This window comes from Onychostoma macrolepis, chromosome 14 (genome assembly GCF_012432095.1).
Source record: "Onychostoma macrolepis isolate SWU-2019 chromosome 14, ASM1243209v1, whole genome shotgun sequence".
NCBI classification, from domain to species: Eukaryota; Metazoa; Chordata; class Actinopteri; order Cypriniformes; family Cyprinidae; genus Onychostoma; species Onychostoma macrolepis.
The window spans coordinates 20408559-20434065 of record NC_081168.1 but is presented as its reverse complement, the minus strand read 5'-3'; the positions used below and the strand labels follow the sequence as shown (position 1 = coordinate 20434065).

Below are 25507 nucleotides of genomic sequence, written 5' to 3'. Positions count from 1 at the left end.
GGTATAGCAGCAATAACCATTATTAATTACGTTCAAACACTCAAAGCTTATATCGTGTATAGACTGTGGTGCAGATTGGGTTCTGTTGGGTCTTGATCTACCTGGATACATATCGGACAGATACGGTTCTACGCACAAAATCTCGGAACAAAGCGACAGGGTTCTGGAATTATCTTTACACAGAAGAGATCGGAAACACTGAAGTTCTGTCGGTACATTCATATGGTATGCATTTTGTGTATGTGTTTTATATATTTTCACGGTTCTATAATCTTACTGTGATATAGTTACGTTAACTGTACAGACACAGAGGTAGTTGATACATGTTACTGTTGAGAGAGAGAAAATGCTACGTTTATAGCACAGGATATTTCACACAGAACATTTCACAGCGGCAATAGATTTGAAGGAAAGACAGTCATCACAGACGAGAAAACAGGACAACATATTGACCAGTTCACACAGAGAAGACCTTAAAGTCAACATGAACTCAACATCAACCCTATTTACATTCATTTACACATTCCTGGTCTTATTGTACATGTAAATTATTCTAAGGAAAGCAATATTTGCATTCACATCTCGCATTAAAAACAACTTGCTCTGTCTCTGAAACAACCTTCCTTTCCTTCCGATGTCACTTAGGCCATGTGGGCTATTGGATAATGCTAACCAATAGTCAAACGGCTATTTAGGAAAACTACCATTCAGGTTTGGAACACCCACTTTTCACATAAGTAGAAGTAGTAAATAAAGATTATTGGCCGATGTTTTACAGGAAAATACTATTTTAGTCTTTCTATTTCAAAATTTCACCTTAAATTTATTGTGTTACTTACCATTTGTGAAATTTACTAGGAATTTCTGAGTGAAAATTGTAGTAAATCCTACAACGTTTTTTTTTTTTCAGTGCACCATTCAATCAACTGCTAATGCATAAAATTAAAGGGTTAGTTCACCCAAAAATGAAAATTAGCCTGTGTTTTACTCAAAAGCATCCTAGGTGTATGTGATTTTGTTCTTTCAGACGAATCCAATCGGAGTTATATAAAAAATTTGGTATTAAAACAATTGGGTAAGCAGGTGTTTTTTGTCAACAGTCCAGAAGACGTGAAATAAAGTGCGCACATCCGTAATAAAACATCCCTCACACGGCTCCGGGGGGTGAATAAAGGCCTCCTGTAGCGAATCCATGCGTTTTTGTAAGAAATATATGAGAAAAAAGTGTTTATTACATTTGAAATATGGATATTTATCTTACAAAAATGCATGGATTCGCTACAGGAGGCCTTTATTCACCCCCCGGAGCCGTGTGAGGGATGTTTTATTACGGATGTGCGCACTTTATTTCACGTCTTCTGGACTGTTGACAAAAAACACCTGCTTACCCCATTGAAAGGCTTGGAGGGGCCAGGACAGTTTTTAATATAACTCCGATTGGATTCGTCTGGAAGAAGAAAGTCACATACACCTAGGATGCTTTGAGGGTGAGTAAAACACAGGCTAATTTTCATTTTTGGGTGAACTAACCCTTTAAGTGCCACCCTACATATTTTTTCTCACTGACCAGTTTCACTAAAACTACATCATATACTGAAGTAAAATGGGTTGCTAATTAAATTTCATGTTGACTTTAACACAGATCAGTAGTTTGGGAATGCTGACAACTCGTGGATATCTTATATCTGTGTAGTCTGAAGAGTGAAAGGGTGCTGAGGGGTCCTAATAATTTACATTATTGCAGATAATGACTAAACAAATAATCTGAGAAATCACTTAAAGTGAGGTCAGCCTTGGTCTTGAAATTCATATATCATTCAATAATGCTACATATATGGTGGAAAGAAGTGTTTGGTTAAATGACCACCATTAAAAAATAAGCGATTCTTTCATGTCTAACAATCCTCAACATCGACTGACAGCTACATTATCTGAGCTGCATGATTCTGAGGAAATCAGCCAAAAATACTGAATATTCTCAAATCATCAGTCGCAGCAGTTAATTAAATGTCCCAAAAGAAACATTGCAAAGCATAATACAAAATGCATCTCAATATAAAAAATAAATACATCATACTCCCAACGCTGTGAGATGATTAAAACTGACTTAACACAAACAGAATAGGCATTTCCCTTTTCCTAAAGATTTTCAGAGCTTTTTACTCAAATTCAACACACGGCCGGCCACCCAGCCTAACTCTATAGGTTGGATTAACAGAGATACATAAAAGAAACATTCTTTAAGACAAAATGGACTACAATAACATTAGTATTCTTTACAAAACGAATAAGATAGATAAAATAAATTCTTCTTTCAGTATCAACACAGAAAAGCTTATATTTACCTGCTTGCATTTGTATGTGTACGCATGACTGTGTGTGTGTGAGGGAGAAAGAATGAAAATGAGACAGATGAAGTGAAAAGGGATAAAGAAAGAGACGAAAAATGAGTGTGATCGGGGGTGTGGGAGAGAGAAGACTTGTGTTCGGTGAGCACCAATGGAATATAGCCAGGTTTCTATACGATTGGCATTCTTCTCACTGGCTAGCCAGTGAGAAAAAGCTTTCAATTCCCAAAGGAAGGAACCGAACAAAAAGCAAATCAAACAAACACAAAAAGACTCATTGATACAGTCTGTGAAGCCACATTATGGACTTATAGAGGCCAGGAATAAATTAGGATAGACGCACAGATCCTTATTATGCACAATTCAGACCACACAGACACCCGTCGATCCGTCTAATCGACCCATCCATCCATTTATCACATGCGGAGGGTCAGAGGAGACGTCGGGGATGTTCTCAGGATGAGATACTCTGTTTGTGTAGCGAAACACTTGAGTTCTCTCAACACTGAAGATCTGTCAACATCCATCCCATCAAAAACTCTCCACTTTAAGTAGTTTGGTAGAAAAAAAGGACTCCTTCCTTATTCAGTTTTCCCTTTGAAAGTTCTCAGCGCACTCGTCATCCTTAGCATCACACCAGCTGTGTGTCCGTGCCTATGAGGATCCATTCAGGCTGAACAAAATCCCAAAATTGGTTTTGGATAAAGCTCAATGAGAACACTATGGTTCACTTTTAGTGCATTGAATATTCCAGCGATACGCCTGACCCATTGAATGTCCATAAAACTGTGTCAAATGGTTAAAGGTGATCTGAAGTTTGGATCATAATGGCAAAAAGCTTCAACAGTAGGATCTGGTGATATTCCGTACGTACACGGTACAGAATGAATGAATATGGATCTAATACTGTCGTAATAGTGTGTGGGACATAGCCAGATGGTCCAGGGGGTGGGTCTGTGGTTTGTTCCCGAACGCAAACCCTCTTTCTGCGTGAGACCCAAACTTCAGAGTCCGTGACAAAAGAATAAGCAAACCTTTGACCTTCTCAAAGCTGTGCAAAGTTTGATCAGTGGATTATACGGGTGGTTTGATTTCACTATTCGCTTTGGGTTTCACATCTGAAAGAGAATGAGAGGAGGAAAGAGATTACTCATGTTAAAAATACTGAGCAACACATTACTTCAAGCCTTTCATAAACAACTGTAACCACAATGGTAATGCAGTAAAATGGTTAAACTACCGTTCAAAAGTTCAGGACTGGTAATGTTTTAAATGTTTTTGAAAGAAATCTCTTATATTCACAGAGGTTGCATTTATTTTATCAAAAATACAGTAAAAATAGTGATATTATACACGATATTTGAATATATATATATATATATATATATATATATATATACATACATACATACAGATATACAGTCAAATACAGTATATATATATATATAGAACTGTGTGTTTGTGTGTGTGTGTGTGTGTGTGTGTGTATGTGTGTGTGTCAAATGCTATCAAATGCTTTTTCTTTTCTGCAGGTCACAGATGGAGAAACACTTCCTTGTGCAATAAACTCCCAAATGGAGGGCATGCAATTGTGTGCAAGGGTCTATTTTTAGCACAATAAGCTACATTTGAATTAGTTGTATACTATGTGTGTGTGTGTGTGTTTACCGGCAGCTGTGGTGGTTAAGTGTCTTCCCTCTCTTTGTACAGCTCACCTCCCTCAAACTGCACCTGCATTCACAAGAGGGAGGCTGTGATGTCATCCTGCGGGTGGGGCACGGTGGACACGCCTCTCTGGCAGGTGGTGGAGGGGCGGAGCTAGGCGGTAGAGTGGGAGGGGGCGGAGGAGGGGGTGTAGTTGGCATGAGAGTCCTGTTGGCACGGGAAGAGAAAAAAATCAGCTGTTGGTGTGAAATGAAGAGTGCATGACCTTCATACGCCTTAAAGGAACAGTTGCTATTATTTATTTTACATTAAAAAAGTACCAAAGCTTTCAAAAGGCATGAATATGTACTAAAAGGTACTAATATGAATCTTTTGCGAGTAAATACAGTATAAAGGTGAAAGTTTTGAAAAGGTACCACCCCAGTGACAGCTTTTGCACATTTTTTCTGAGAGCGCAGTATGAGAATAAGTAAATTATGACACAATGTCATTTTTGGCAAACTATTCTTTGATTTCAGTTTCAAGTTGTGAAAACTGTAAAGAGGTCCTAAAGTCAGGAGGAATTTTTAAATAGTAAGAAAAGACTCCAAGTAATTGAGTAACACAATTCTGATTATATTACTGGTTCTGACAAATCCGGCTCCAAGAGAATTATGTAAAACCGCTACAATGGACAAAGAGCACGTCGGCCCTTGCAATCATTAACTTTGCAAAACCAGACCCAAGCCTGCATCTCCACATTAGGCTTGAAATTAAATTCAGTAGCAAGCACAAAAAGACCCATAATGCATTCTGATCATGCACAGCTCTGATCATCTTTTTGGACGGCACCACAGATTTACTCTGGATAGTGTCTGTGACCGCCAGTTCTTTGATGTCTCATTTGTGACATCTCTGATGGGATGGTGGGCTAATGGGGCTGTTTTTTTCCCCTCTTCCCTTTTTTTACTAAACCAAAACTGGAGAGAAGTGTATGGGTGAGAGTTAATTAAGGAAGAATATCAATCATTGTGTGGAAGTGGTTTGAGAGGCACATAGAGCCGGCGGACGGGAGGCCGAGGAAAAGGGAGGGGCGTTCTGGCTGCCAAATTAGCCTGATTTCACACTTGCCACTGACTCCATCCATGGAGGAGTAGATTGATGGATAGCAGGGAGGGAAAGATGGTCCAAAAGAAGCGCCCTCCACTTGCCCTCACCAAAAACCAATGATGAAAAAGCGAAAAAAGAAAAGGAAGGAGCGGAACTGTTGAATTCTTTCCCTGACCAGAATTAATTAATTGTTGTCTGAGTAGAAGTCAATGTTGCATGAATAAACGTGCAATACGGCACATATGAAAAAGAGGGATTTCAAAGAAAATCTTCAGCTCTCACTGCCCAGAAACTCGTCTATGGGATTCATGTACATTGTTGCTTCGAAATAGATTTTAATATTTAATAATATTGATGGTACTAACTAAATAAAGGCAAAACAAAGATTAATTATTAAGCATCTTGCTAAACTGCTCCTATTAAATGTCTATCATTAGTCATTTCTACAATGACAAAAAGGTATCAGAATGTGCCATGGTATTCTTTGAAGTAATTTAAAGTGGAAATATAAATACCATGGTAAATGCATATGGTATTCCATACTGAAGTAGATCTTAAAATTCAGAAGAAAAAAAACATATTTTATTAATCAGCATTTTTTTCTTGTTTTCCAGTAAAATATGTAAACAGTCTTAAAATAAGACTCATTAGAGAAGTAAAATTGAGTACAATATCAATATCATCTCCTTTTTCTTGTTTTAAAGATAACCCTCACTACATTTTGTTAGATGTGTGCTTAAACACATTTTGTCACTGGCACTTAATAAATGATTAAGATGTCCTAAGATTTTGCTTCTCAACCAAATTTATCTTGTTTTAAGAACATTTTACTCAAAATTAAAAATTAAATTAAAATATATATATATTTTTTTATGTAATATGACAGTATTTTTTGTAATAGGAAATGATGAACTTACGTCTTTTTCCCCATGTGTTTCTTTCGCTTTGGTTTCCCCCTTTGCCGCTTTCTACCTTTTCTTGTTGTCTGTGGGCCTTGCCTTAAAAATACAAAATGTAATAAATATAAAAAATAAATAGATAAATAATGTACAATATGATCATGACTCATCTAAAACGTGTTTACACAAAATTTTATGTCAGCATAAAATGTATTTAACTGTATTTCACATTTTTAATTCTGATATTTCATTCAGAGAGTCTTGAGATGACTTTATCAAGTCTTAAGTCTTGTGACTCTTTAGCCTTGGTTTCGGTGAGGCTCCTCAGGGGCCAGTGGCCTAATTAAGCAATAAAATGAATGTTCTGTTCCGTTTCCCAACAAAGGAGGGTTCTAGGTTCTGACTCCCTTCCAACAGTGCAAGACGCACACCAGCTGGACACACACACACACACACGTTTGTTTTTGTGAAAAGTGGGGACATCCCATAGGCATAATGGTTTTTATACTGTACAAACTGTATGTGCTATTGCCCTACACCAACCCTAACCCTACCCCTTACAGGAAACTTTCTGCTATTTCAGATTTTCAATACACTCCATTCTGTGTGATTTATAAGCGTTTTGAAAAGTGGGGACATGGGGTCAGGGCCGTAGCTGGGCTTTGCGGGGCCCCAGTGCAGGTTGTACCAGTGGGCCCTGTTTGAAATTGTTTAATTTGTATGTTTGTTGTATTTATTTATTTGTGCTTTTTACACAATGTTTAAGTTTTTTTTCAAGTTTGTAGGTGTCAACTCCAGGTACAGAAACCGAATAATCAAATGAAAAATAGCACTGCATAGTCTTCACTGTAAAAATTAAATATACAGTCAAACATTTCTCACATTATCACAGTTTATTTGCTATAGTTTAGGAAATAGTAATAAAATATGACAAGAACTCAGAGTTAAACTGTGTCAGGAAAAAAAACAAAAAAACATTTTGATAATGTCAGATAACTTAACTTAGTAAATTAGGCGTGGTCACTTTAAGAGACAATGCAACCATTATAATGATACACTGATTTCTTTCTCCACTGTTTACTTTCACTTAAGACATAACCGGCAGTTTTTTTTCGAGGATACTCTCCGAGACGGTATTTTGACATAGAAGAGACAAATTCGTTGTTCAAGTGCTTCGAGTCGCGTCTCTCTGCGTGCGCCCAGTGCGCACAGAACACCGCACACGGGTGCTGAATTGGGCTCTTTCACATCTTTTTCTGTTTGCATGTTTAAACTGCGATTTGTATTTGTTCGTTCAGGTGCAGGAGGACGAGAAGGAGAACTCGGTTCGGTCTTGCTGTCTGTGAGACGCGGCTCTCTGCGTGTGCCCCGAACACGGCGCGCGAGTACTCAGTTGAGATTTTCTGCGTGTTGTGTTTGAATGCTTTGAACCCTTTTGAATGTTGAAACTGGCAAGGCTTAAAAACACGTGCAAATGATAAGCTTTCGTGACGATGCGCAGCAGTGGCCCGTCAACTGTCCTGAGCGTCTTTTTAGGCTGGCCTCAGCCAGTCGGTTGAGATCGCCAGGGGGCCCCCCCTCAGCCGTGGGCCCCTATAATCGTCACCACCTTTCACCCCACTAGCAACGGCCCTGCATGGGGTGATGTCCTGAAAAGTCACCTTCTCCTTGTAATATCTATGTCATACCCTTGTCATTATACAAATTTATGTCCTCATTTGTCACAAAAACGCGCGCGCACACACACACACACACACACACACACACACACACACACACATACCAAACCAACTGATTAAGTCTTTTAGAAGTCAGAGATATTCTGCAAATTACAAATGCAGTGTTTTATGCCCTCTATAGACAGTCATTACAAACCAAATGTGCGACATAGATCTATTAAAACTTGGGTGCGACATGTAGAATGTATGATGATGACACATATTGAATTGTAAGCTATGATGCAAGTTAAAATAAAAGAATACATCTTTTATGAGCCACAATGAAAGAAATCGCCATGATTGTTTCATGTTGGTTGTCTTATGTCTGGGACAGCTCAAAATCATACAATGTATCCTGGGCAATACTAAGGTATCTTTGTCTACATAAACATATTCTACTGGCATGAACTCACAGGAAATTTAAACAGCTTCTTTATTTTATCCCATGTCAGTTTTACTCTGATTCTTTAAATTGTCCTATGCCAATAATTTTTTCTTTCTTTCTTTTTTCTCCTTTTTTAAATTATTTTTCAAATGATCTTTTTTCCACATTAAATGAACAGACTGGCTGTCCATTGGCAATAAAAGGGGAGAATTACTTGTAAAAACTGATTTCACAGCAAAGAGAAGTGTGAACATGAGGACCAATGCCAAGTTCACACACTACATCCTACTTAAATACATTTTTAATTAATTACCGCAGGCTCTCATCACAGTTCTAATGCCGCTATTGGTTATAATTAGCATATATTATTGTCAGTATAAACACACTTGAATGTGGCTCAATCTTGAAATGAAATTGTCAAAAATAGTGGTATAAAAGTATCATTAGTTGTTTGAAAAGTCTAAATATAAAACGTCATCCCACACGGGGATTTGTGCAACAGACATGAACGATGCCTAAAATCGTGTGGCTCCCTGAGGAGTGTGCAATTACTTTTCTAAGCAATCAGATTTGTGTTTTTTTGACTAGAGTGTCTTGGACAGGACTGTGAAAAAGATATATGGAAAAAGCAGTAACTGTTCTCTTTAACATTAGGGTCAGCGTAAACTAGTATCAGAGCAGAACAGACTGAAACACTTCTGCCTTTCACACACAATTAACTCACCATGCAACCATCTCCATGGAGTTGTGTCTGTATGTGTGTGTGTGTGTGTGTGTGTGTGTGTGAGTGTGTTTGCAGTGGGGCAAGGGGAAAAGAGGGCAAATGGTGTTCATACTGCTGGTGAACCTTCACATATCTCTCTCTCGCACACACACACACACACACACACACACACACACACACAAACACAAATTTACCTGGTTGGCTCTGCATAAAGATTTGCTTTTAGCCTGTAGGGAAAAGACAGACAGTAAAAACAAAATGATAATGAAATTTACAATTAAAAGAAAGATCAAACATTACACACAACACAGCATACACACAGGGATATTCAAGTACTGTTATTATTGCTCATATTTGATCATTTTAAATAAACCCCTAACAATAAGAATTAAACTCTGGGGGCTTAACTTGTTTCTGTGCTGCTAAAAAAAGGGAGCATCAATTATTTTCACTCTTGAGTGCAAGTGGTGCAACGCAAAGCAACAAAACTACATGCATAAATTAATCAAGTTATTTTAAGCACTTACAATGAGAAAAAATCTAGTTTTGCTGTGCTGCAAATGAGGTATAAGAGGTATACAATTACAATGAATTGGGTGAGTAATATGATTAATTTACAAAAGGCTTTGCAATTTATTAAGTCATATTATTAGTTAATAATTGTGAAGCAAAACATCTGGATATGTTAATACAGTCATCACTCATTGGTCCACAATGAAATGCTGCTTGTTATACATTCAAACTAGTACCCTCTATTATCTATAGCAACACAAATTTGTAATAATAATATCCAAAACTTGACAGTGCAAACAGACAACCTAACGCAAAATGGACTGATTTCTAAACTTTCCAAATGTTCTTTGCTTTTTGTGACTCTATCAATTTTTCAAGAGAAGTTAAAGTAATCATTCACCCAAAAATTAAAATTGACTGAAAACGTTCTCTCCCTCAGGCCATCCAACATGTAGATGTGTTTGTTTCTTCATTGGAACAGATTTGGAGAAATTTAGCATTACATCACTTGTTCACCAATACATCCTTTGCATTGAATGGGTGCCGTCACAATGTGAGTCATAAGTTATAAACACAGCTTTTCATTTCACAAGATGATAATTGATGGACTGGAGTGGTGTGGATTATTGTGATGTGTTTATCTACTGATGGCACCCATTCACTGCAGTGCACTCATTGGTGAGCAAGTGATCAGATGTAATGCCAAATTCCTCCAAATCTGTTGCGAGGCAGAAACAAATTTATCTGCATCTTGGTTGACCTGAGCATAAGTACATTATCAACAAATTTTCATCTTTGGGTGAACTACTCCTTTAAGATATGACTTGGGCCAGTAAGCAACCACCCAGAACATCCTGGTATCCATCCAAAATGCTTAAGCAACCACATAACAACCATCCACAACATCTAAATTAGTATTTATTACTCTGCATACTTCCGCATGAGATAATGTCGATCAGAATTGTGTTAATGTTAGTAGTACTTGATTGTGCATATATATTTGTCACAAGATAACGGTTCTAGCATGTGAAAGTGTAAACTTTATGAGTAAGATAAATGTTTTATCGCATGATAACATGAGCCTCAGACTGGACGCAGTTAATAATGTTGGCTGGTTGCCTGTGTGGTTAGCGTGGGTGTTTAAGTAACTCAGGGTTGGTCAACAGTGGTGAGTTCAGTGTGTACGGGACAGATCAGTATTACAAAGAGAGGATAGAGAGGCGAGCGCATGTAAATGCTCTTACCGAACGCTCGGCTCCACCCCTGGCCTTAATCCGAACCCCACAACCTCTGAAAAGGCTTTTGAGGAGAACCTCACAATGAGCCGATAAAGAGCTGATGTTGACAGCTCGGCTGCGCGCCAACAGAAGAGTGTTTCGGGGGTGACAACTTTCTGTGACTGGGTTCAGGAAGTAGTCCTTGGGGAGATGGGGTCATTACCCATGTGACAAACAGGGTGGAAGTGCATTTGTGTGTGTGAGGGGTGATCTGAAAGTCAGATAGGCTTTGGATTGGGGTGTGAGTGGGTTCACTCAGCTATTCTTAGGGGACAAAATTCCCCCTACAAGTTGGCAAAATGTGACAAAACCTTCTTTCTGAGGGTTTTCAAGGCTAAAATGGTTCATAAATATAGTAAATCTTCTAGTAATTATGCTTAATAACCTGACAATGAATAAAGTCGTGTAAACTGTGAAAAACAAATAATTTTTGATTATGTACAATTTCGCTCAATGTTTCACTACCATTAAGATTTTCTAAAATGTTTTTGAAAGAAGTCTCTTACACTCAGCAAGGCTGCATTTATTTGATAAAACGATACAGTAAAAACAGTAATATTAAGAAATGTTATTACATTTTAAAATAACGGTTTTCTATATGTTTTAAAATGTAATTTATTCCTGTGATGCAAAGCTGAATTTTCAGCATCATTACTCCAGTCTTTAGAAATCATTCTAATACGCTGATTTGCTGCTCAAGAAATATTTCTTGTTATTATCAATGTTGAAAACAGTTGTACATTTACATTCAGTCATATAGCATACACTTTTATCCAAAGCGACTTACAAATGACGACAATGGAATCAATCAAAATCAACAAAAGAGTTGTACTGCTTAATAACACTTATTTTTCAGGATCTTTGATGAACAGTCTTTGATTAACATTTTTTAACCATAAAAAATGTATTTACGGTCACTCTTGATCAGTTTAATGCATCCTTGCTGAATAAAAGTAGTAATATATTTAAAAAAACTGAACCCAAAGTGTTTCATGTTAGTGTATAAAAAAAAAATTTCTTACTCGTTATGCAGGTTTGTTTTGATGTCAAAACCTAACAATTTCAAAGTCTTGTTTCTTAACTTTTCAGGTTTTTATAATGATCAGATTTTTAGTAATTATAAGGATTTCCATATAATTGATTTTATTATTTTACAAATGCAAAATGATTTTGTTTAGTTTTGTTTAGTTTACCGTTCCATTTCATAGTGCTTTGTCCAGAATTTTCCAAACACAAGATTATATAATGTGAACTGCCCCTTAGGGTTTGAGATGGCCTGTGATTCATAATAATTAGCTTTATATTAAAACAACCCTAGTAAAAAATAAATATACTAAAATGTATCTGAAGTATATTTATCCCATGCTAAGTATACTACAAATACATTTACATATTTATGTGCTTAATAAAAATACCCTGTAATTGTACTTTTAGCATGCTAACCTGGTATACTCAAAGTCTGCTAAACTGGAACAACTAATTTTGTACTTAATGCACTTTAATTGTTCCGGATGTAGTGCTGAAGTCCCACTAAAGATCCTGAAGTATTTGTTTGTGCTGTGGAACTATGCAAGTATATTTCAGGTACACTTTAAATATCTTGCATTTAAAGACCGATACTATTCATACAATCCTCGTCAATAGAGACATTAAAACACATTTTAGGCTTAATATTAAGAAATGTGCATTGTGCACAAGTGATACTCCAAATAAAGTTGAATTATACTTTGTATATCAGTAAGCCTCGAGAGATATGTCAGTAATATGTTAATAGATTTGAAATTAGTATGAAGTAAATGTATTTTAAATATATTACTTTTTTACAAGGGAATATAAGTCTATTGTATGTTGCCCTTACTGACATTGCTAGGTTAGTCTGTGTGTATGTGTGTGAGCATGTATCTCACCTGCACTCACACTGGTTATGTTCAATAAAAGGCAGCTGCACAAGTTCATGCTTCATGTATGAGGTCCTCATGAGCTGTGGAGTTCAACAAAGTAGGAGTCAGCATTTAAATGCACACACACACACACACACACACACACACACACAGATGCACAATCTGTTCTGCATAGTAATGACTTCATCTTTTATCCCTCAATCTGTCTATACAGTACGTGACCAGGATCCAACCTGATCCATTACACTAGAGACTTCATCTACCCACACTGAATATGTATGACTAACTCATGCTGTGTGTCATCTGTGTGTGTGTGTGTGTGTGTGTGTCTTTCTGGATGTTTTATTCACCATACTAAGCCGTGAGGTTTGAGATCTTGCATTATATGGGGTGTGTTTGTGTGTGGAGGTACTTTGCCCCTAAACATTTGTTATTATTGACGTATACATGTAAATGAGTGTGTAATATGAGTGTTGCATACCACCACATTAAGCATGTGAATGTAAAATAGTACATGTATGTGTGAAAGGTTTCTATGAGTGTTTCTGTGAGTGGTGAAATGGAGAGCATTTTACTGTACATTAACCTTTTCAAAAGTTGAGTCAGTAACAGTAAGAAGAAGACAGTACTTTTAAAATATGAACTGTTTTTAACATTGATAATAATGTTTCTTACGCAGCAAATCAACATATCAGAATGATTTCTGAAAGGATCATGTAACACAAGACTGGAGTAATGGCTGCAGGAAATTCAGCTTTGAATCACAGGTATAAAATATATTTGTCTGTATTTTTGATCAAATAAATGCAGCCTCAGTGAACATAAGAGATTTTAAAAACATAAAAGAAATCTTACCAACCCCAAACTTTTGAACAATGAAAAAATATACAGAACACATCCATAATGTGAGGAACTGCACCTGTGTGAACTCTGCATTAAGTGCACTGGTTTGTTTGTGTATGTACCTCCATTACAAGTGTGTGAGTTTGTGACGGCACACACTCCAGTGCCTCATCGGAGCAGCAGCCTCCACAGCGGCGCAGCGTTACACACGACGGCAGGAAGAGGTGATGTGTCTCCCACGGAAACTCCCGCCAAACTTCCACCAGCGTCTCTCTGGGATGACATCCGCTTCTCTGATACACATCCAACCACCTCACCACTGAGAGAGAGAATAACACAGAAAGACAGCCATTCGCTCTTTATGGAATGTTTCAGGTTCAGCACAGAATCTGTGACGTGCTATTGTATAAACTTTACATTAATGCATTCTGGAAGGTTAATTAGACAACCTGCCTCATCATTAATTTAAAACAACATTATACATGTGCATAAACGGATTATACATTATACATAAATATTGATGCAAGGATCTAAATTATTGACGCAATATCTGTTAGATGGTGTTATCAACAGAATTCCTGTTGATTGATTTTTCTCAGTGTAAACAATCTGTGCCTGGTATCCTTGTGCGTAAAGCATAACATGGTGCAAAATGTTTGTAAGTGATTCTCTTGCACCAGTCTCATGTGAACACGTATAAAGTTCAGGCTGTACTTTCAAAATAGTGTGCATTTTTAACATTTATCTTGGTGCAACACCATCAAATGTACAATAAGTGCATTGTCAGTGAAGATATCTTTGCTTTTACAAACTAAAGTATTTAAATTATTTCCTGCTGTAATTGACAGCATGTCACAGATGCTGTTTATAGAGTCTAATTTATATTTAAGCCAGAACATTCCTTTAAATAGCACCAATATACTGGTACTTTAAAGAAACCAATACACTGATCTGTAATGCACCAGTAATGTAACATAAACAACTTTTTTTACTTTCCAAAACATCTTTTCGTACAATATAGCATTGCTTAAGTACTTTATTGCTTTAAAGACAATGTTAATTAAATTACTGATTCTTTCAGTGGACTTCCAATAAAATAAATAGTTGCTGAAATAAAGGTTAACATGCTACCATACAAAAGTCGCTAATATAACAACAGTAATATTGTGAAATATTATTATGATTTAAAATAACTGTTTTCTATTTGAGTATATTTCAAAATGTAATATATACACTGTAAAAAAAAGTTGAGCCAACCAGCTTCAGCAGATTCTTGAGTTTTCTCAACTTGTCGTTTTAAGTTAATACAACAAAAATTTGAGAATCTCCCACAAAAATAAGTTGAGCAAACTCAAAAATCTGCTGAAGCTGGTTGCCTTAAAATTTTAAGTTGGCTCAATTTTTATTTATTTATTTATTTTTTTACAGTGTACTGTGATGCAAAATTTTCTCTAGTCTTCAGTGTCACATGATCCTTCAGAAATCATTCTAATATGCTGATTTGATGCTCAAGAAACATTTCTTATTATTATCAATGTTAAAAACAGCTGTGCTGCTGCTTTAATATATTTCTAGAAATCATTTCTTTTCCAGTATTCTTTTGATTGCAGAAGTCTTTTGTAACATCAAATATCTTTACTGTCACTTTTGATTAATTTAATGCACCCTTGCAAAAGAAAACTTCACGCACTTTTACCGTGGATTTTATGGGTGCAATGTAATGACACAGTAGCTGCCAAAGAGGTATTCTGCCATGAGCATTGAGGACCAGAATGAGTCATTTTATTCTACTCTGTTTTATTATATGTGACCCTTGACGACAAAACCAGTCTTAAGTGTCAATTTTTCAAAATGCTGAATAAATAAGCTTTCCATTGATGTATGGTTTGTTATGATAGGACAATATTTGGCCGAGATACAACTATTTGAAAATCTGTAATCTGAGGGTGCAAAAAAATCAAAATATTGAGAAAATCACCTTTAAAGTTGTCCAAATGAAGTTCTTAGCAATGCATATTACTAATCAAAAATTAAGCTTTGATTACGTTAAGAAATTTACAAAATATCTTCATGGAACATGATCTTTACTTAATATCCTAATGATTTTTGGCATAAAAGAAAAATCAATAATTTTGACCCATACAATGTATTTTTGGCTATTGCTACAAATATACCCCAGCGACTAAAGACTGGTTTTGTGCTCCAGGGTCACATATATTATATAAACACACTAAATCAGTAATGCACCTATGTGAATAAGATAACAAAAGAAAGCAAGGCTCAATACCTTCTCCAGATTTATGGCTCTCTGTTGGCATCCAGTGGTCTGACTAGAGGAAAGGACACAGACAAAGCGTCAGACACAACATACAGCAAAGATAATAACAAAAGCACACACTCTATATGGTGCCATGAAGAGCTGATTCCAGTCAACACAATGCTGAGAACATTTTCTTATAATGCATTTCTAGTGTTTATTTGTGCCAGAGCAGCATAAAGGTGGATGTTAGCACACAAACAGGTTCACACAAACACGCCCCTCATATGGCGAGGTCCGCACACTGGAACAAGGTCACCGCTGAGGGAGAAAGCAGACTTTGTACTGCAGCGCAAATAACACACAGATACATGGCTTCCTTGCACCATGTCTGACTGCTTACTGTGTGGGTAGTTTTTCTAAGCATGTGTGACAATCGTATTATAGGTGATTTCACACTGATATAGGCTAGCACATTCAGTTTATACCCTGTGTTTCTGTGCATTTATTTTGTAATGATGACATCAAATAAAGGTTTGATGTAATTAAGTGCAATATTAATCAGAAAACAGGAAGATCATTGCACGGCAGTGACGTATGGAGAGGCGTCTGCTGATTCTGTGTTGCAATACGAGGGTTGAGTCAGTCAATTCCTCATCTACCTCCTGCCTCGGTGCCATTGTGAAATACAGCAGCCAGCTCAGAGCTGGCAAGGCGACTGGCACACATACACACTTTCACACACACATATTAACATTCACTTTCTCTCTCTGAAATGCACACACACTGAAAATCACAGCACTGCCAGGTTTTTTTTTTGCAGCAGTTGGCTGGATTTGGCTGTGTCAGCCCTCTCTTTCTAAGAGCCCTTGAGTTTGAGCACCAATCATCAGCTCAGCTGCCTCGCTCTCCCACAATCCCCTCCACCTGAGGCCCGTGGGTCAGTCTGGCGTCTGTGAATGGAATTGAGCTCTAAGAGCTGAGCTTTTCCAAAATGAACAGCAGGTATCAGGCACTGCTATAGCCACATGGAAAATCTGGGATTTTTTTTTTTTTTTATTTAAAACTGAAAATGAACTGAATGTTTTAAAAATTCAAGAATTAAAATTAGAGAAATATGATGTAAAATTCTGGACCTCACTGAAAACAAATTGGTGTAGTTTTGTTACCCAGAAATTGCTAGTAAATGATTACATATACATGGAAAGTAACACATTGAATTGAATGTGAAATTCTCAAGTAATCCATGTTTAATTTACTTAAATTTACTAATTTAATTAACTTCCAGAGATATATATATATATTTTTTACAATGTATTTCTAGGTCATTAATTGAATATAACAAATTTCTGACATTAAGCATGAGAAATTCTTTCTAGAAAAGTTTTTTTTTTTTTCATTTATTGAAACACAAGATGCTCTTTGAATCATCTTAAATCATGCTGGAGAACACGATCATCAGGTTTTTCTCATGTCAGTTATAATACTGTAGTCATTAAAGCAAAAGGAGACAAACCAAATACTAAGATGTTTTGAAATTCACCTATAATGTTTAATATCCACTCTCAAAAAAAATGCAAGATATATTTTCACTAGTGGTCTCAGACTGCACTGCACATGCTGGATTGCAAACAGAAAATGCTAGACATCACCATCACTGTTGCCAGAGCTGTGGTTTTCCCGCACATTTGCGCTATTTTAAAAATGCAGTTGCGGGAAAGCTTTTTGGCCCGGTTTTTTTCAGAGCTGCAAAAAGTTTTTCTGTAGACAAAGAACAATGAAGATAGATCTTTTTAGTATATACTATGTTTTACTATCTTTACTTTATGTGTATTGATCCTTTAAATTAATATCTGGCAACCTAAGGACCTCAAGTATAATGAGAAAATATGGGGGGGCATGTTTGATGTCAACTCACAATCTAGAGATTATGTGAGTTTCGCCCACATCAGGAATTGGATTTTAAGGCAGGTTAACTGAGTTTGGCATTATGGATTAATTGCACAATGATGCTCATGTTAAGACAAAACAAGGGTGACTGTGGAAAGAAGAGCGAATGAAAAGAAAACAGTATGTGGTCTATTAACAATGGTCCTGAGACCAGAATAAAATATTGAGTTTATTGCATGTGTACAAACTACAATGTGTTAAAAGAACTGGGAAAGTAAAAGGACAGCATGAAAAACTAATTTATTGACACAGCATTTTATGGATGGCTATGTCAGTTTATCACATTGTGACAGTGTTATTCATTTTTGTTACTCGCATTTTAAGGAATTTATCTAGAAAGCAAAAACCAAACAAACAAACAAACAAAAACAAAAAAACGCTGAAAATTAAAAATCAACAAAAAAGCAAAGGAAGAATTAAAAGTACCAAAATAGAAGGGGTATAAAATGCCAAAAAATTATGAAGTTGCAAACTTAGAATATTGGAGTATCTTTTACAAGAAAATACTGTTTCAGTCTTTATATTTCAAAATTTCTTGCTTAATTCCCTTGTTATTGGCTATTCTTTGTAGCTACTTGTGAAATTTACTAGCAATTTCTGAGGGAAAACTATTTAAGTCAATTTTTCCAGTGTAGTTTTGGGCAGAAAATTTGTTTGGGACCTGGCAACCCTGATCACTGCCCACCTGGCAATAGCAACTTCAACATCACTGAGCATGTGACAGAGAAACCTAAAGGTCACAAGGTTAGACTTCTGAAAATCATGCCATACCTTACCATGCATTTGAGGTGCACTTACACCAAGACTGGCAGCATGCAATGTAATGCAATACAACATTTCGGAAGGTTTACATTTCACAGCATCTTCAGCATCATCAGATTAAATATACCAGAGCCAAACTGCAGTCTAAAATAAATAAACCAAGTTTCGGCTAAACACGACAGGACAAACGATGAGTGGAGCTGCATCATTACGAAGACTTATGATATGCATCCATAAAGCAGAGCTCCGGTCACACGTACACCGACCACATACCGCTGCGCTTACGAATAACGGAGAGGCGCAAATTCAGTGCATTCTGCCTTCATATGCTACTATATCATCTCGCAACGCTGTTGGTGCTAACAATAGGTGTCGTATACTGGCCTGATGGCTGTAATGTTGACAAAAGCTTGTTTAAGTGAAGATAAAGAAAAGACGTGCGTCACTGTCAATCCTTCTGAGACCCAACCAAAAAAAAAAAAAAAAAAAAGTGTTTAGGACAAACAAACATACTAAAATACATGTACATTAATTAAATATATTATTAAAATATGATTTTAATAAGCACACAAAATATTATTTTACACCCACGATATATAGTAGATATTGAATACTGAGAAAAACTTAAAATATTATACGCATATTAAATTACATATATTTTCAAAAAATCTTAAAATATTCTAGCATTATATTATAGGCTATTGTTTTATTATTTATATTATTATATTGCACCACAATGCATTGATATTATAATACAGGCCACACCCCCATGATGTGCTCTTTGACACCCTCAACTCGCTTTAATGTGTTCTCAGACAACACCAAACACAAAACATATGTCTACTGATAACTTAATTGGTGGCTTTTATTACAGCGTTACATCTTCAAAAGCAGCACCTTTCCCATCCTGCCAAACGTCAATGACCGTCAGGTTATTTCAACACATAAAATGTGCAGAAGATTGTTGTGCATTAACTCAGCTCTATAAAGTACATTTTACAAGCAATAGTGAGGAATTAAAAGATACTTATCAAGTGTGTGATAAAAGACAGCCAGACCAGAGAAGTTAAATTAATTCAATTTAAGCTTAGATTTTTTATTTTTTATTTTTTAAATGAAGACTACACACTTTAAAATAAGTACCGTAGGAGCACTGCAATGCTACCGTCTAATATTTTAAATGATTACAAATATATTATTATAATTAAAAACATGTTCTTACCGGTGTTTTGGCACATTGTGTTGGTATTCTGGTAAGTGAGACGAACTGAAACATTCCCAGAATAACTCTCAGCTTGATCCCCATTGTTTGAGTTCACCAAGAAAAGTCAGAAATAGTTGCGTAAATAATATATAGCAGGTCCAACGTCCAGTCCTTACAGTTGTCAATTCTCTATGAATGATTATTCCACTTTCACATCCGAATCCAACATCTTTAATCCAAGCAATGACAATTTACTCAGTAGATTCTCAAAAAACAAGGCAATTGTCATCCCTGTCATGGCTTAACGAGAAAAAAAAAAAAAGACAAAAATGAAATATCTGAAGTTTCAAAGTAGGTAAATGAACAAATAAACAACACGGACTCCTTGAGTATAATATCAGGCTTTTGAAAGGCTCAAGATGGTTGTAGGGCGTATTTATTATAAATAACTAGCTACAATAAATCCCAATATATGTTATTTTACAGGAGAGTTTTCCATGCATTCCGCGTATTATATTTATACCGGCTCCCTCGCAGCAAAATTCCCGGTGGCACTAGAGTACGTCCTTATTGTCCAGAGAAATATATCCGGTAACAAATAAATATATCCTCAAGAATCGATGTTATGAGCCTCCTGAAGGTCTCTGTGTCTCCCGTCTGGCATTTCAGACCCGCTTTGTGCGGCGCATCCCGTGCTACTGTAGGTCACCAGAGAAATCATGCCCACCAAAACCCATGATGACGCTTTGCTTGTCAGACACAAGATCTTATAATTAAAATGTTCGACATATACATAATCTACAATGTCAACATGCGCAATGCAACGCACATGCGTCCAGATGAAATAAGAATGAGAGAAATGCACCTTGATATGGTTAAGGTCGTTTTCTCCAGTCTCTTATTTGCCCTTCAAGACTCACACGCTCCGCAACTCTCGGCGCGCGTCACCGTCTCGCTCGTGGAACTTTTCTCTTTTTTTCCTCCTGACGCGCAGACTTTGCTCGCGCGCAGAACCGCACAGGTGTAATGCTCGCGCATCGCGAGGTGGACAATTATTAACCGACTCCCCCTGTCCATTTCTGAGTGCTTTACCCTGTGTTTTGGGTTCTTTTTGAAAAGAAGCATGGATTTTGCAAAGAATCGATCTTTTACAAACAGGATGTGGACTGGTTGATATATAGCGGCGGCAAACAGTTAAAAGCGAAAGTGCGCGTTTATTTCCTTAAGGAAATAAATCTGTCTCACCCGAGTAGGCCTAGCTACCTAGTGTAATCTGGTTGATTCCGTCATATTTAATAATGACTTGAATAAAATCAGTTACCACTTGAATCACATTTTAAGTTTACTAAAACATTTTTAGAGTGTAGAAACGGCTATGACGCGAAACACCTGTTCACCTAGCTACTATATCACTGCGCAGCACCATTGAAACTAACTATCAACCGGGACTATATTTTCCTGCGGAAGAATGAAACTTAAAGGGACAGTTCATATGCCCTCATTTATCAACTTTGTCGTTTCAAATTTTTCTTACGTAAAAAAACATATTAGTACAATTTGTGAGCTGTTGTCATAGAATTAAAGCAAATGGGAAAAGTTAAGTTTAAGCTCAAAAAAAAAAAAATCATAATAATTATAAATATTACAAAAAAAACAAACAAAAATCCTTTTTGATTTTTTACCCTGACAATCTTGCTTGACAGCCATGGCATTTGCCTTAAAGTATGGAAAAGAAAGTTTTGAAAGGTTTTGAAAGACGTGTGTATATGTTAATGATAATAATTTGCATTTTTGACTTAACTATTCTTATTTAGTTTTATGTGATAGGACTCATTTTTGCAGAATTTTAAAATTCAAATGCTGGTTACACTTGCGGAAATGACAAACTTTTACTTGCTAATTAAATAGAAACATGTTTTAAACCCACGCTTAACAATGACCAATAGCCATGACTATAGACAGAGTTTATAAACAAATAAATTAAATTAAATTTCGGAAAATTTGTTTTAAAACCATTTTCTAAAGCAATTAAGAAAAACTTTTCTGTGCATCAACAGCAATTACTATATTATAAACAACACATCCTTAGAAGTCACTACTGTGACTTTATTTTCAGGTGTAAACTCGAAATTAGGTTGAACAGCATCTAAACGGATTGATTTAACAAACCTGAACCCACTCGACTTTGCTCGCATGTGAAGACCCTCAACATCACCCACAGGTATGTTTGGGTTATACCGAGCAAAAAAAATAAAAAATCATGTGGGCTGCAGGAATGCAGGCTGTTCTATCTCTCCTGGACTGCTTACAGCATTAAAGCTGACAACCGCAAAGAACCCTTTCAGAGTATGACTATCTAAAGGCCTTCTGGAAAATCCAGAGTGGTCAGGAGAGAAGGTCCAGCCATAACATATCCAAATAAACAAACCGGGCCAAGGTCACAAGATTTCACCATTGATACTGCTGAACTGTGGGCGATGTTGTTAGTATTTCTGTGAAGTCTCTCCTGACGGTGCACTAAAAGAGTTTAGTTTTAAAATGTCAAAATGATAGGTGCTCCTGTAGAGACAGACAAGCAGAAAAAACATCATCAAAACTGTCCCTGACTCATTCCTGAAAGCTGGTATCTCCAAGATCAGACCTGAGCAGAGAGGAGCACCTGCATATGGGCCCATGCCATATCAGAAAACCACATCAGACTGAGTCCTGGGCCGTGGAGTCACAGAACAGCCCAGATCATTAACATCTGCACAGACTTTGGGAATGTGAGGCTTCTGTGACATTTTTCTGCTGTGGTGGATTCTAGAATGTCAGGAAAGAACATTCCCAATTTGCAATGACGTAGTAGAGGTTTTTGTTTGCTAAGAGGAGTTAAAAAGTAGGGCAATAAACAATAACAACCAAAGCAAGTCTATACGGGAAGGTGAAAAACATGAGTCAAATCAAATATGCAATTGCAAAAGTGTTGCTTACCTTAGCAAACATCACTTACAATGCTTCTGCAAGTATATGCTATGGATCAAAATTTGGGGGCCATTAATTTAATTTAATTTTTTAAAGAAAAGAACACTTTTATTCAGCAAGAATGCATTAAATTAATCAAAAGTGACAGTAAAGACATTTATAGTGCTGCAAAACTTTCCAATTTTCTTTTAAATAACTTTTCAACACTGACAGTAATAATGAAGTTCAAGCAGCAAATCAGCATATGATTTCTTTTTGTGTTTCTGAACACTGAAGACTGGAGCAATGACTGCTGAAAATTAAAATGTGGCATTAAAATGTTTTTAATGCCAAGTTCTGTCATGAAACTCTAGATGGCACAGGCTTACGGTTCGTTAATGCCAACTGATGATATTCACAGCATTAAACTATCTGGCCCAAGCTGATTGGTTCATGTTGCATACACAGCCAATAAGCTTGCTACTTTACATTTGAATGGTTGGTTAGCACACTTTCAGAGTTCCTCTGAAACCCTCCACCTTCCCCAGCTCCACCTGTACAGATCTGCTACAGGTTATATATGTTACTTGTGCAGCAGCAGTAGTATACTCACAGCATCATATCTGCGCATGTAAATGCAGTATTAAGTTCCTGTACTTGCGTTGCAGCAGCAATACTCTACAACAACAGCAATAACCAACAGCAGCAGCAGCGTAGCAGATCTATTCCACCAAGACCAAATACATTAATATTGTCATGATACATCTGCATTTTTGACCAAATAAATGCAGCCTTGGTGTGCATAAAAGACTTCCTTCAAAAACATAAAAAAATCTTAACAACCCCAAACATTTGAATGGTTGTGTATTAGAACAGTGAAGAAGTTTGCAAAAAATATCTATAGAAACACAAAAATACATGCAGATGAAAAACATTACATAACTGAGATCCATCTCATCTTTAATTATTGATCACTTCAAAACCCAATTACATTAAGGCTTGCATTAGAGTGATTTCACACAAAATCAATATTTGATTTACAAAGATAAAGGCGCTCTGGTGAATGTCTAATTCAGAATTTACATTAAATGTCAAACCCTAAAACACTTTTCCATTATTCGAAAAAGGTAATGACTTGGATATCTAAAAAGACTTCATTTTTGGGATCTATGCCTTGTGACAACAGGGGTTTGCGAAGAGTTTGGATCCAGAATAAGGGTCTTGTTCGATATAATCTTGCTGTATAATAAATAACTTGTATGAAATGCATTTGATATGCAGCCTAGATCTATTACACGGGTAAAAGAAACTTCTCATTACTTGCCAAAGACCCATTCACTTCCTGTTTAAGATAAGATTATTTGATGTTGCATTCAATATAGTTGGAAAATAACCAGCACCTGAAATAAAACGCCCTGATCTGTCCATCTGTATAATATTCTTCCATGAGAAACTCTCTCCCACACACACACACACACACACATTAAGCTTAACAAAGTGCACAATGTACAGTGTTTTGATGAACTACTTTATCAGGAATGCAATGTTTCCATAACACCCTTTCCAGGTGCAGTTACAATGTAGCCTGCAAATGCAGGCAATACAGTAAGAGTACAGGTGTTTAAAACACCTCATGAGAAGCCATGTTGGCCTATAATCAGCCTGATTTGCCTTGCAGCCCTTGTGACCTTAATCTGACAGAGTTGGGTGAAAGTACAAGGGCTGAAATATTGCTGCGTTTGTGGATTTGACACACTGTGACCCTAGAAAATTTTATAAAAAACTATACCTACTATAACACAAAATACAATTCACTCTTCAACATTCATCCACAACCTACACTCTCTCCATAACCCTGCGCGATGAGCTTCTTCTAGATTTGTCTTTTCCTTGCTTTATTTCTCTTCTCCATTACTGCGGATCTTGTATCTCTCCAGGAACTCGGCGTGCTTCTGTCTCAAGATCTCCTGCTGCATCTTGAAGCCGTTCACTCTGAGGAAAACCAGAAAGCAGCATGGGCAAATACATTTTTGACAATTTCTAAAGAAAATATGAATGCGCTATCACACGCAAAACTCACTGTCATTATACAAGATCATGTTTTACCAAATGAGAGGTTATGAGGGAGTTGATGAAGCGCTAATAATTATATATCAAATGTAAAATTTAAATAAACAGGGCTGCACGATAATCTAGCTTAGTGCAATTATGAACCAAAGGCTGTAGTCTGTGCTGTGTGTTTCACAGTGAAGCGCAGCACTGTGTTCAGTGCACATACGAGCAATTAATGATCCAGTGTTTTCAGCATCTCAGAATTCACTCCATCTCTGCATGTTCTGAGAGTTTAACATTCATCTGGAAAGGCAACATGCAATAGGTTTACTTTATTTACATATCTGCAAGAACATAATCAAATGCACAGCTAGCCATGGGTTATCCCTTACAATGAGAATGTAATATTGACTGAAACGCTATCACAATTAAAGAGAGTTCTGTCAGGACCACTATCATCAAAATGATTGACACTAAACATAAGAGTCTGGATTGGGGGTAAGGTTCTGTTCTGGGCAAAAACAGAGCAGACCAAAGCAGATATCATTAATGTTCTTAAAGATATTTAACTGTAACAACATAATTCATGATAAAAGGAGTCTGATTCAACAAGGAATATCAGAAAGCCAAGTCCTGATTGTGGCGAAAGGAGGAGTTGGGGATGGAGGAGGGTAATTTGCTCCTGAGCAAGCGATAAAGCTGCTGAATAATACTGAATAGGCCTTAAAGAAATGGTGTGATAGGCCGATAAGATGTGGATCAGCTGATGAAAGCTTGACTCGCGTGACCTGCCAGAACTAACGCTATACACTTGATTTTTGATTGTATTTTAAAGTTCAACAACAAAGTCAAAATAAAACAGTAAAAAATGAATAAATAACTAATCTATTTACTTGCACGTCATGTGACCGTTAACTTGAAATATTAACTTAAAATCTCTTCAATTAAATGTTTTACATCTAAGGAGGTTTGGCTGA

The 25507-nt window shown here is 36.6% G+C and overlaps 1 protein-coding gene across 3 annotated transcripts; it reads right to left on the bottom strand.

Annotated features, from left to right (window-relative positions):
• Window positions 1-1407: 1407 nt before the first annotated feature.
• On the bottom strand, window positions 1408-24837 carry vegfba (vascular endothelial growth factor Ba). 3 transcript variants are annotated; one of them, XM_058797530.1, is made up of 9 exons: window positions 20401-20735; window positions 19554-19625; window positions 15650-15692; window positions 13485-13681; window positions 12526-12599; window positions 9023-9055; window positions 6020-6100; window positions 4017-4220; window positions 1408-3466 (listed from the first exon to the last, which is right to left on the bottom strand). In XM_058797530.1, the coding sequence occupies exons 2-9, from the start codon at window positions 19605-19607 to the stop codon at window positions 3445-3447; spliced, it is 708 nt and encodes a 235-aa protein (XP_058653513.1). In that variant the 5' UTR covers window positions 19608-19625; window positions 20401-20735; the 3' UTR covers window positions 1408-3444. The 3 variants fall into 3 exon arrangements, with proteins under 3 accessions (XP_058653513.1, XP_058653514.1, XP_058653512.1); XM_058797531.1 differs by lacking the exons at window positions 19554-19625; window positions 20401-20735 and adding exons at window positions 24319-24470; window positions 24757-24837 and having other exon boundaries at window positions 1409-3466; XM_058797529.1 differs by having other exon boundaries at window positions 1409-3466; window positions 19554-20735.
• Window positions 24838-25507: the final 670 nt, after the last annotated feature.

Coding starts and splice junctions, on each gene's coding strand:
- vegfba (XM_058797529.1), bottom strand. CDS start 19,637: ATGGGGATCAAGCTGAGAGTTATTCTGGGAATGTTTCAGTTCGTCTCA. Junction 12,600..13,484: donor CTCACACACTTGTAATGGAG/GTACATACACAA, acceptor TGAACTCCACAG/CTCATGAGGACCTCATACAT. Junction 3,467..4,016: donor CTTAACCACCACAGCTGCCG/GTAAACACACAC, acceptor ATTCTCTTTCAG/ATGTGAAACCCAAAGCGAAT.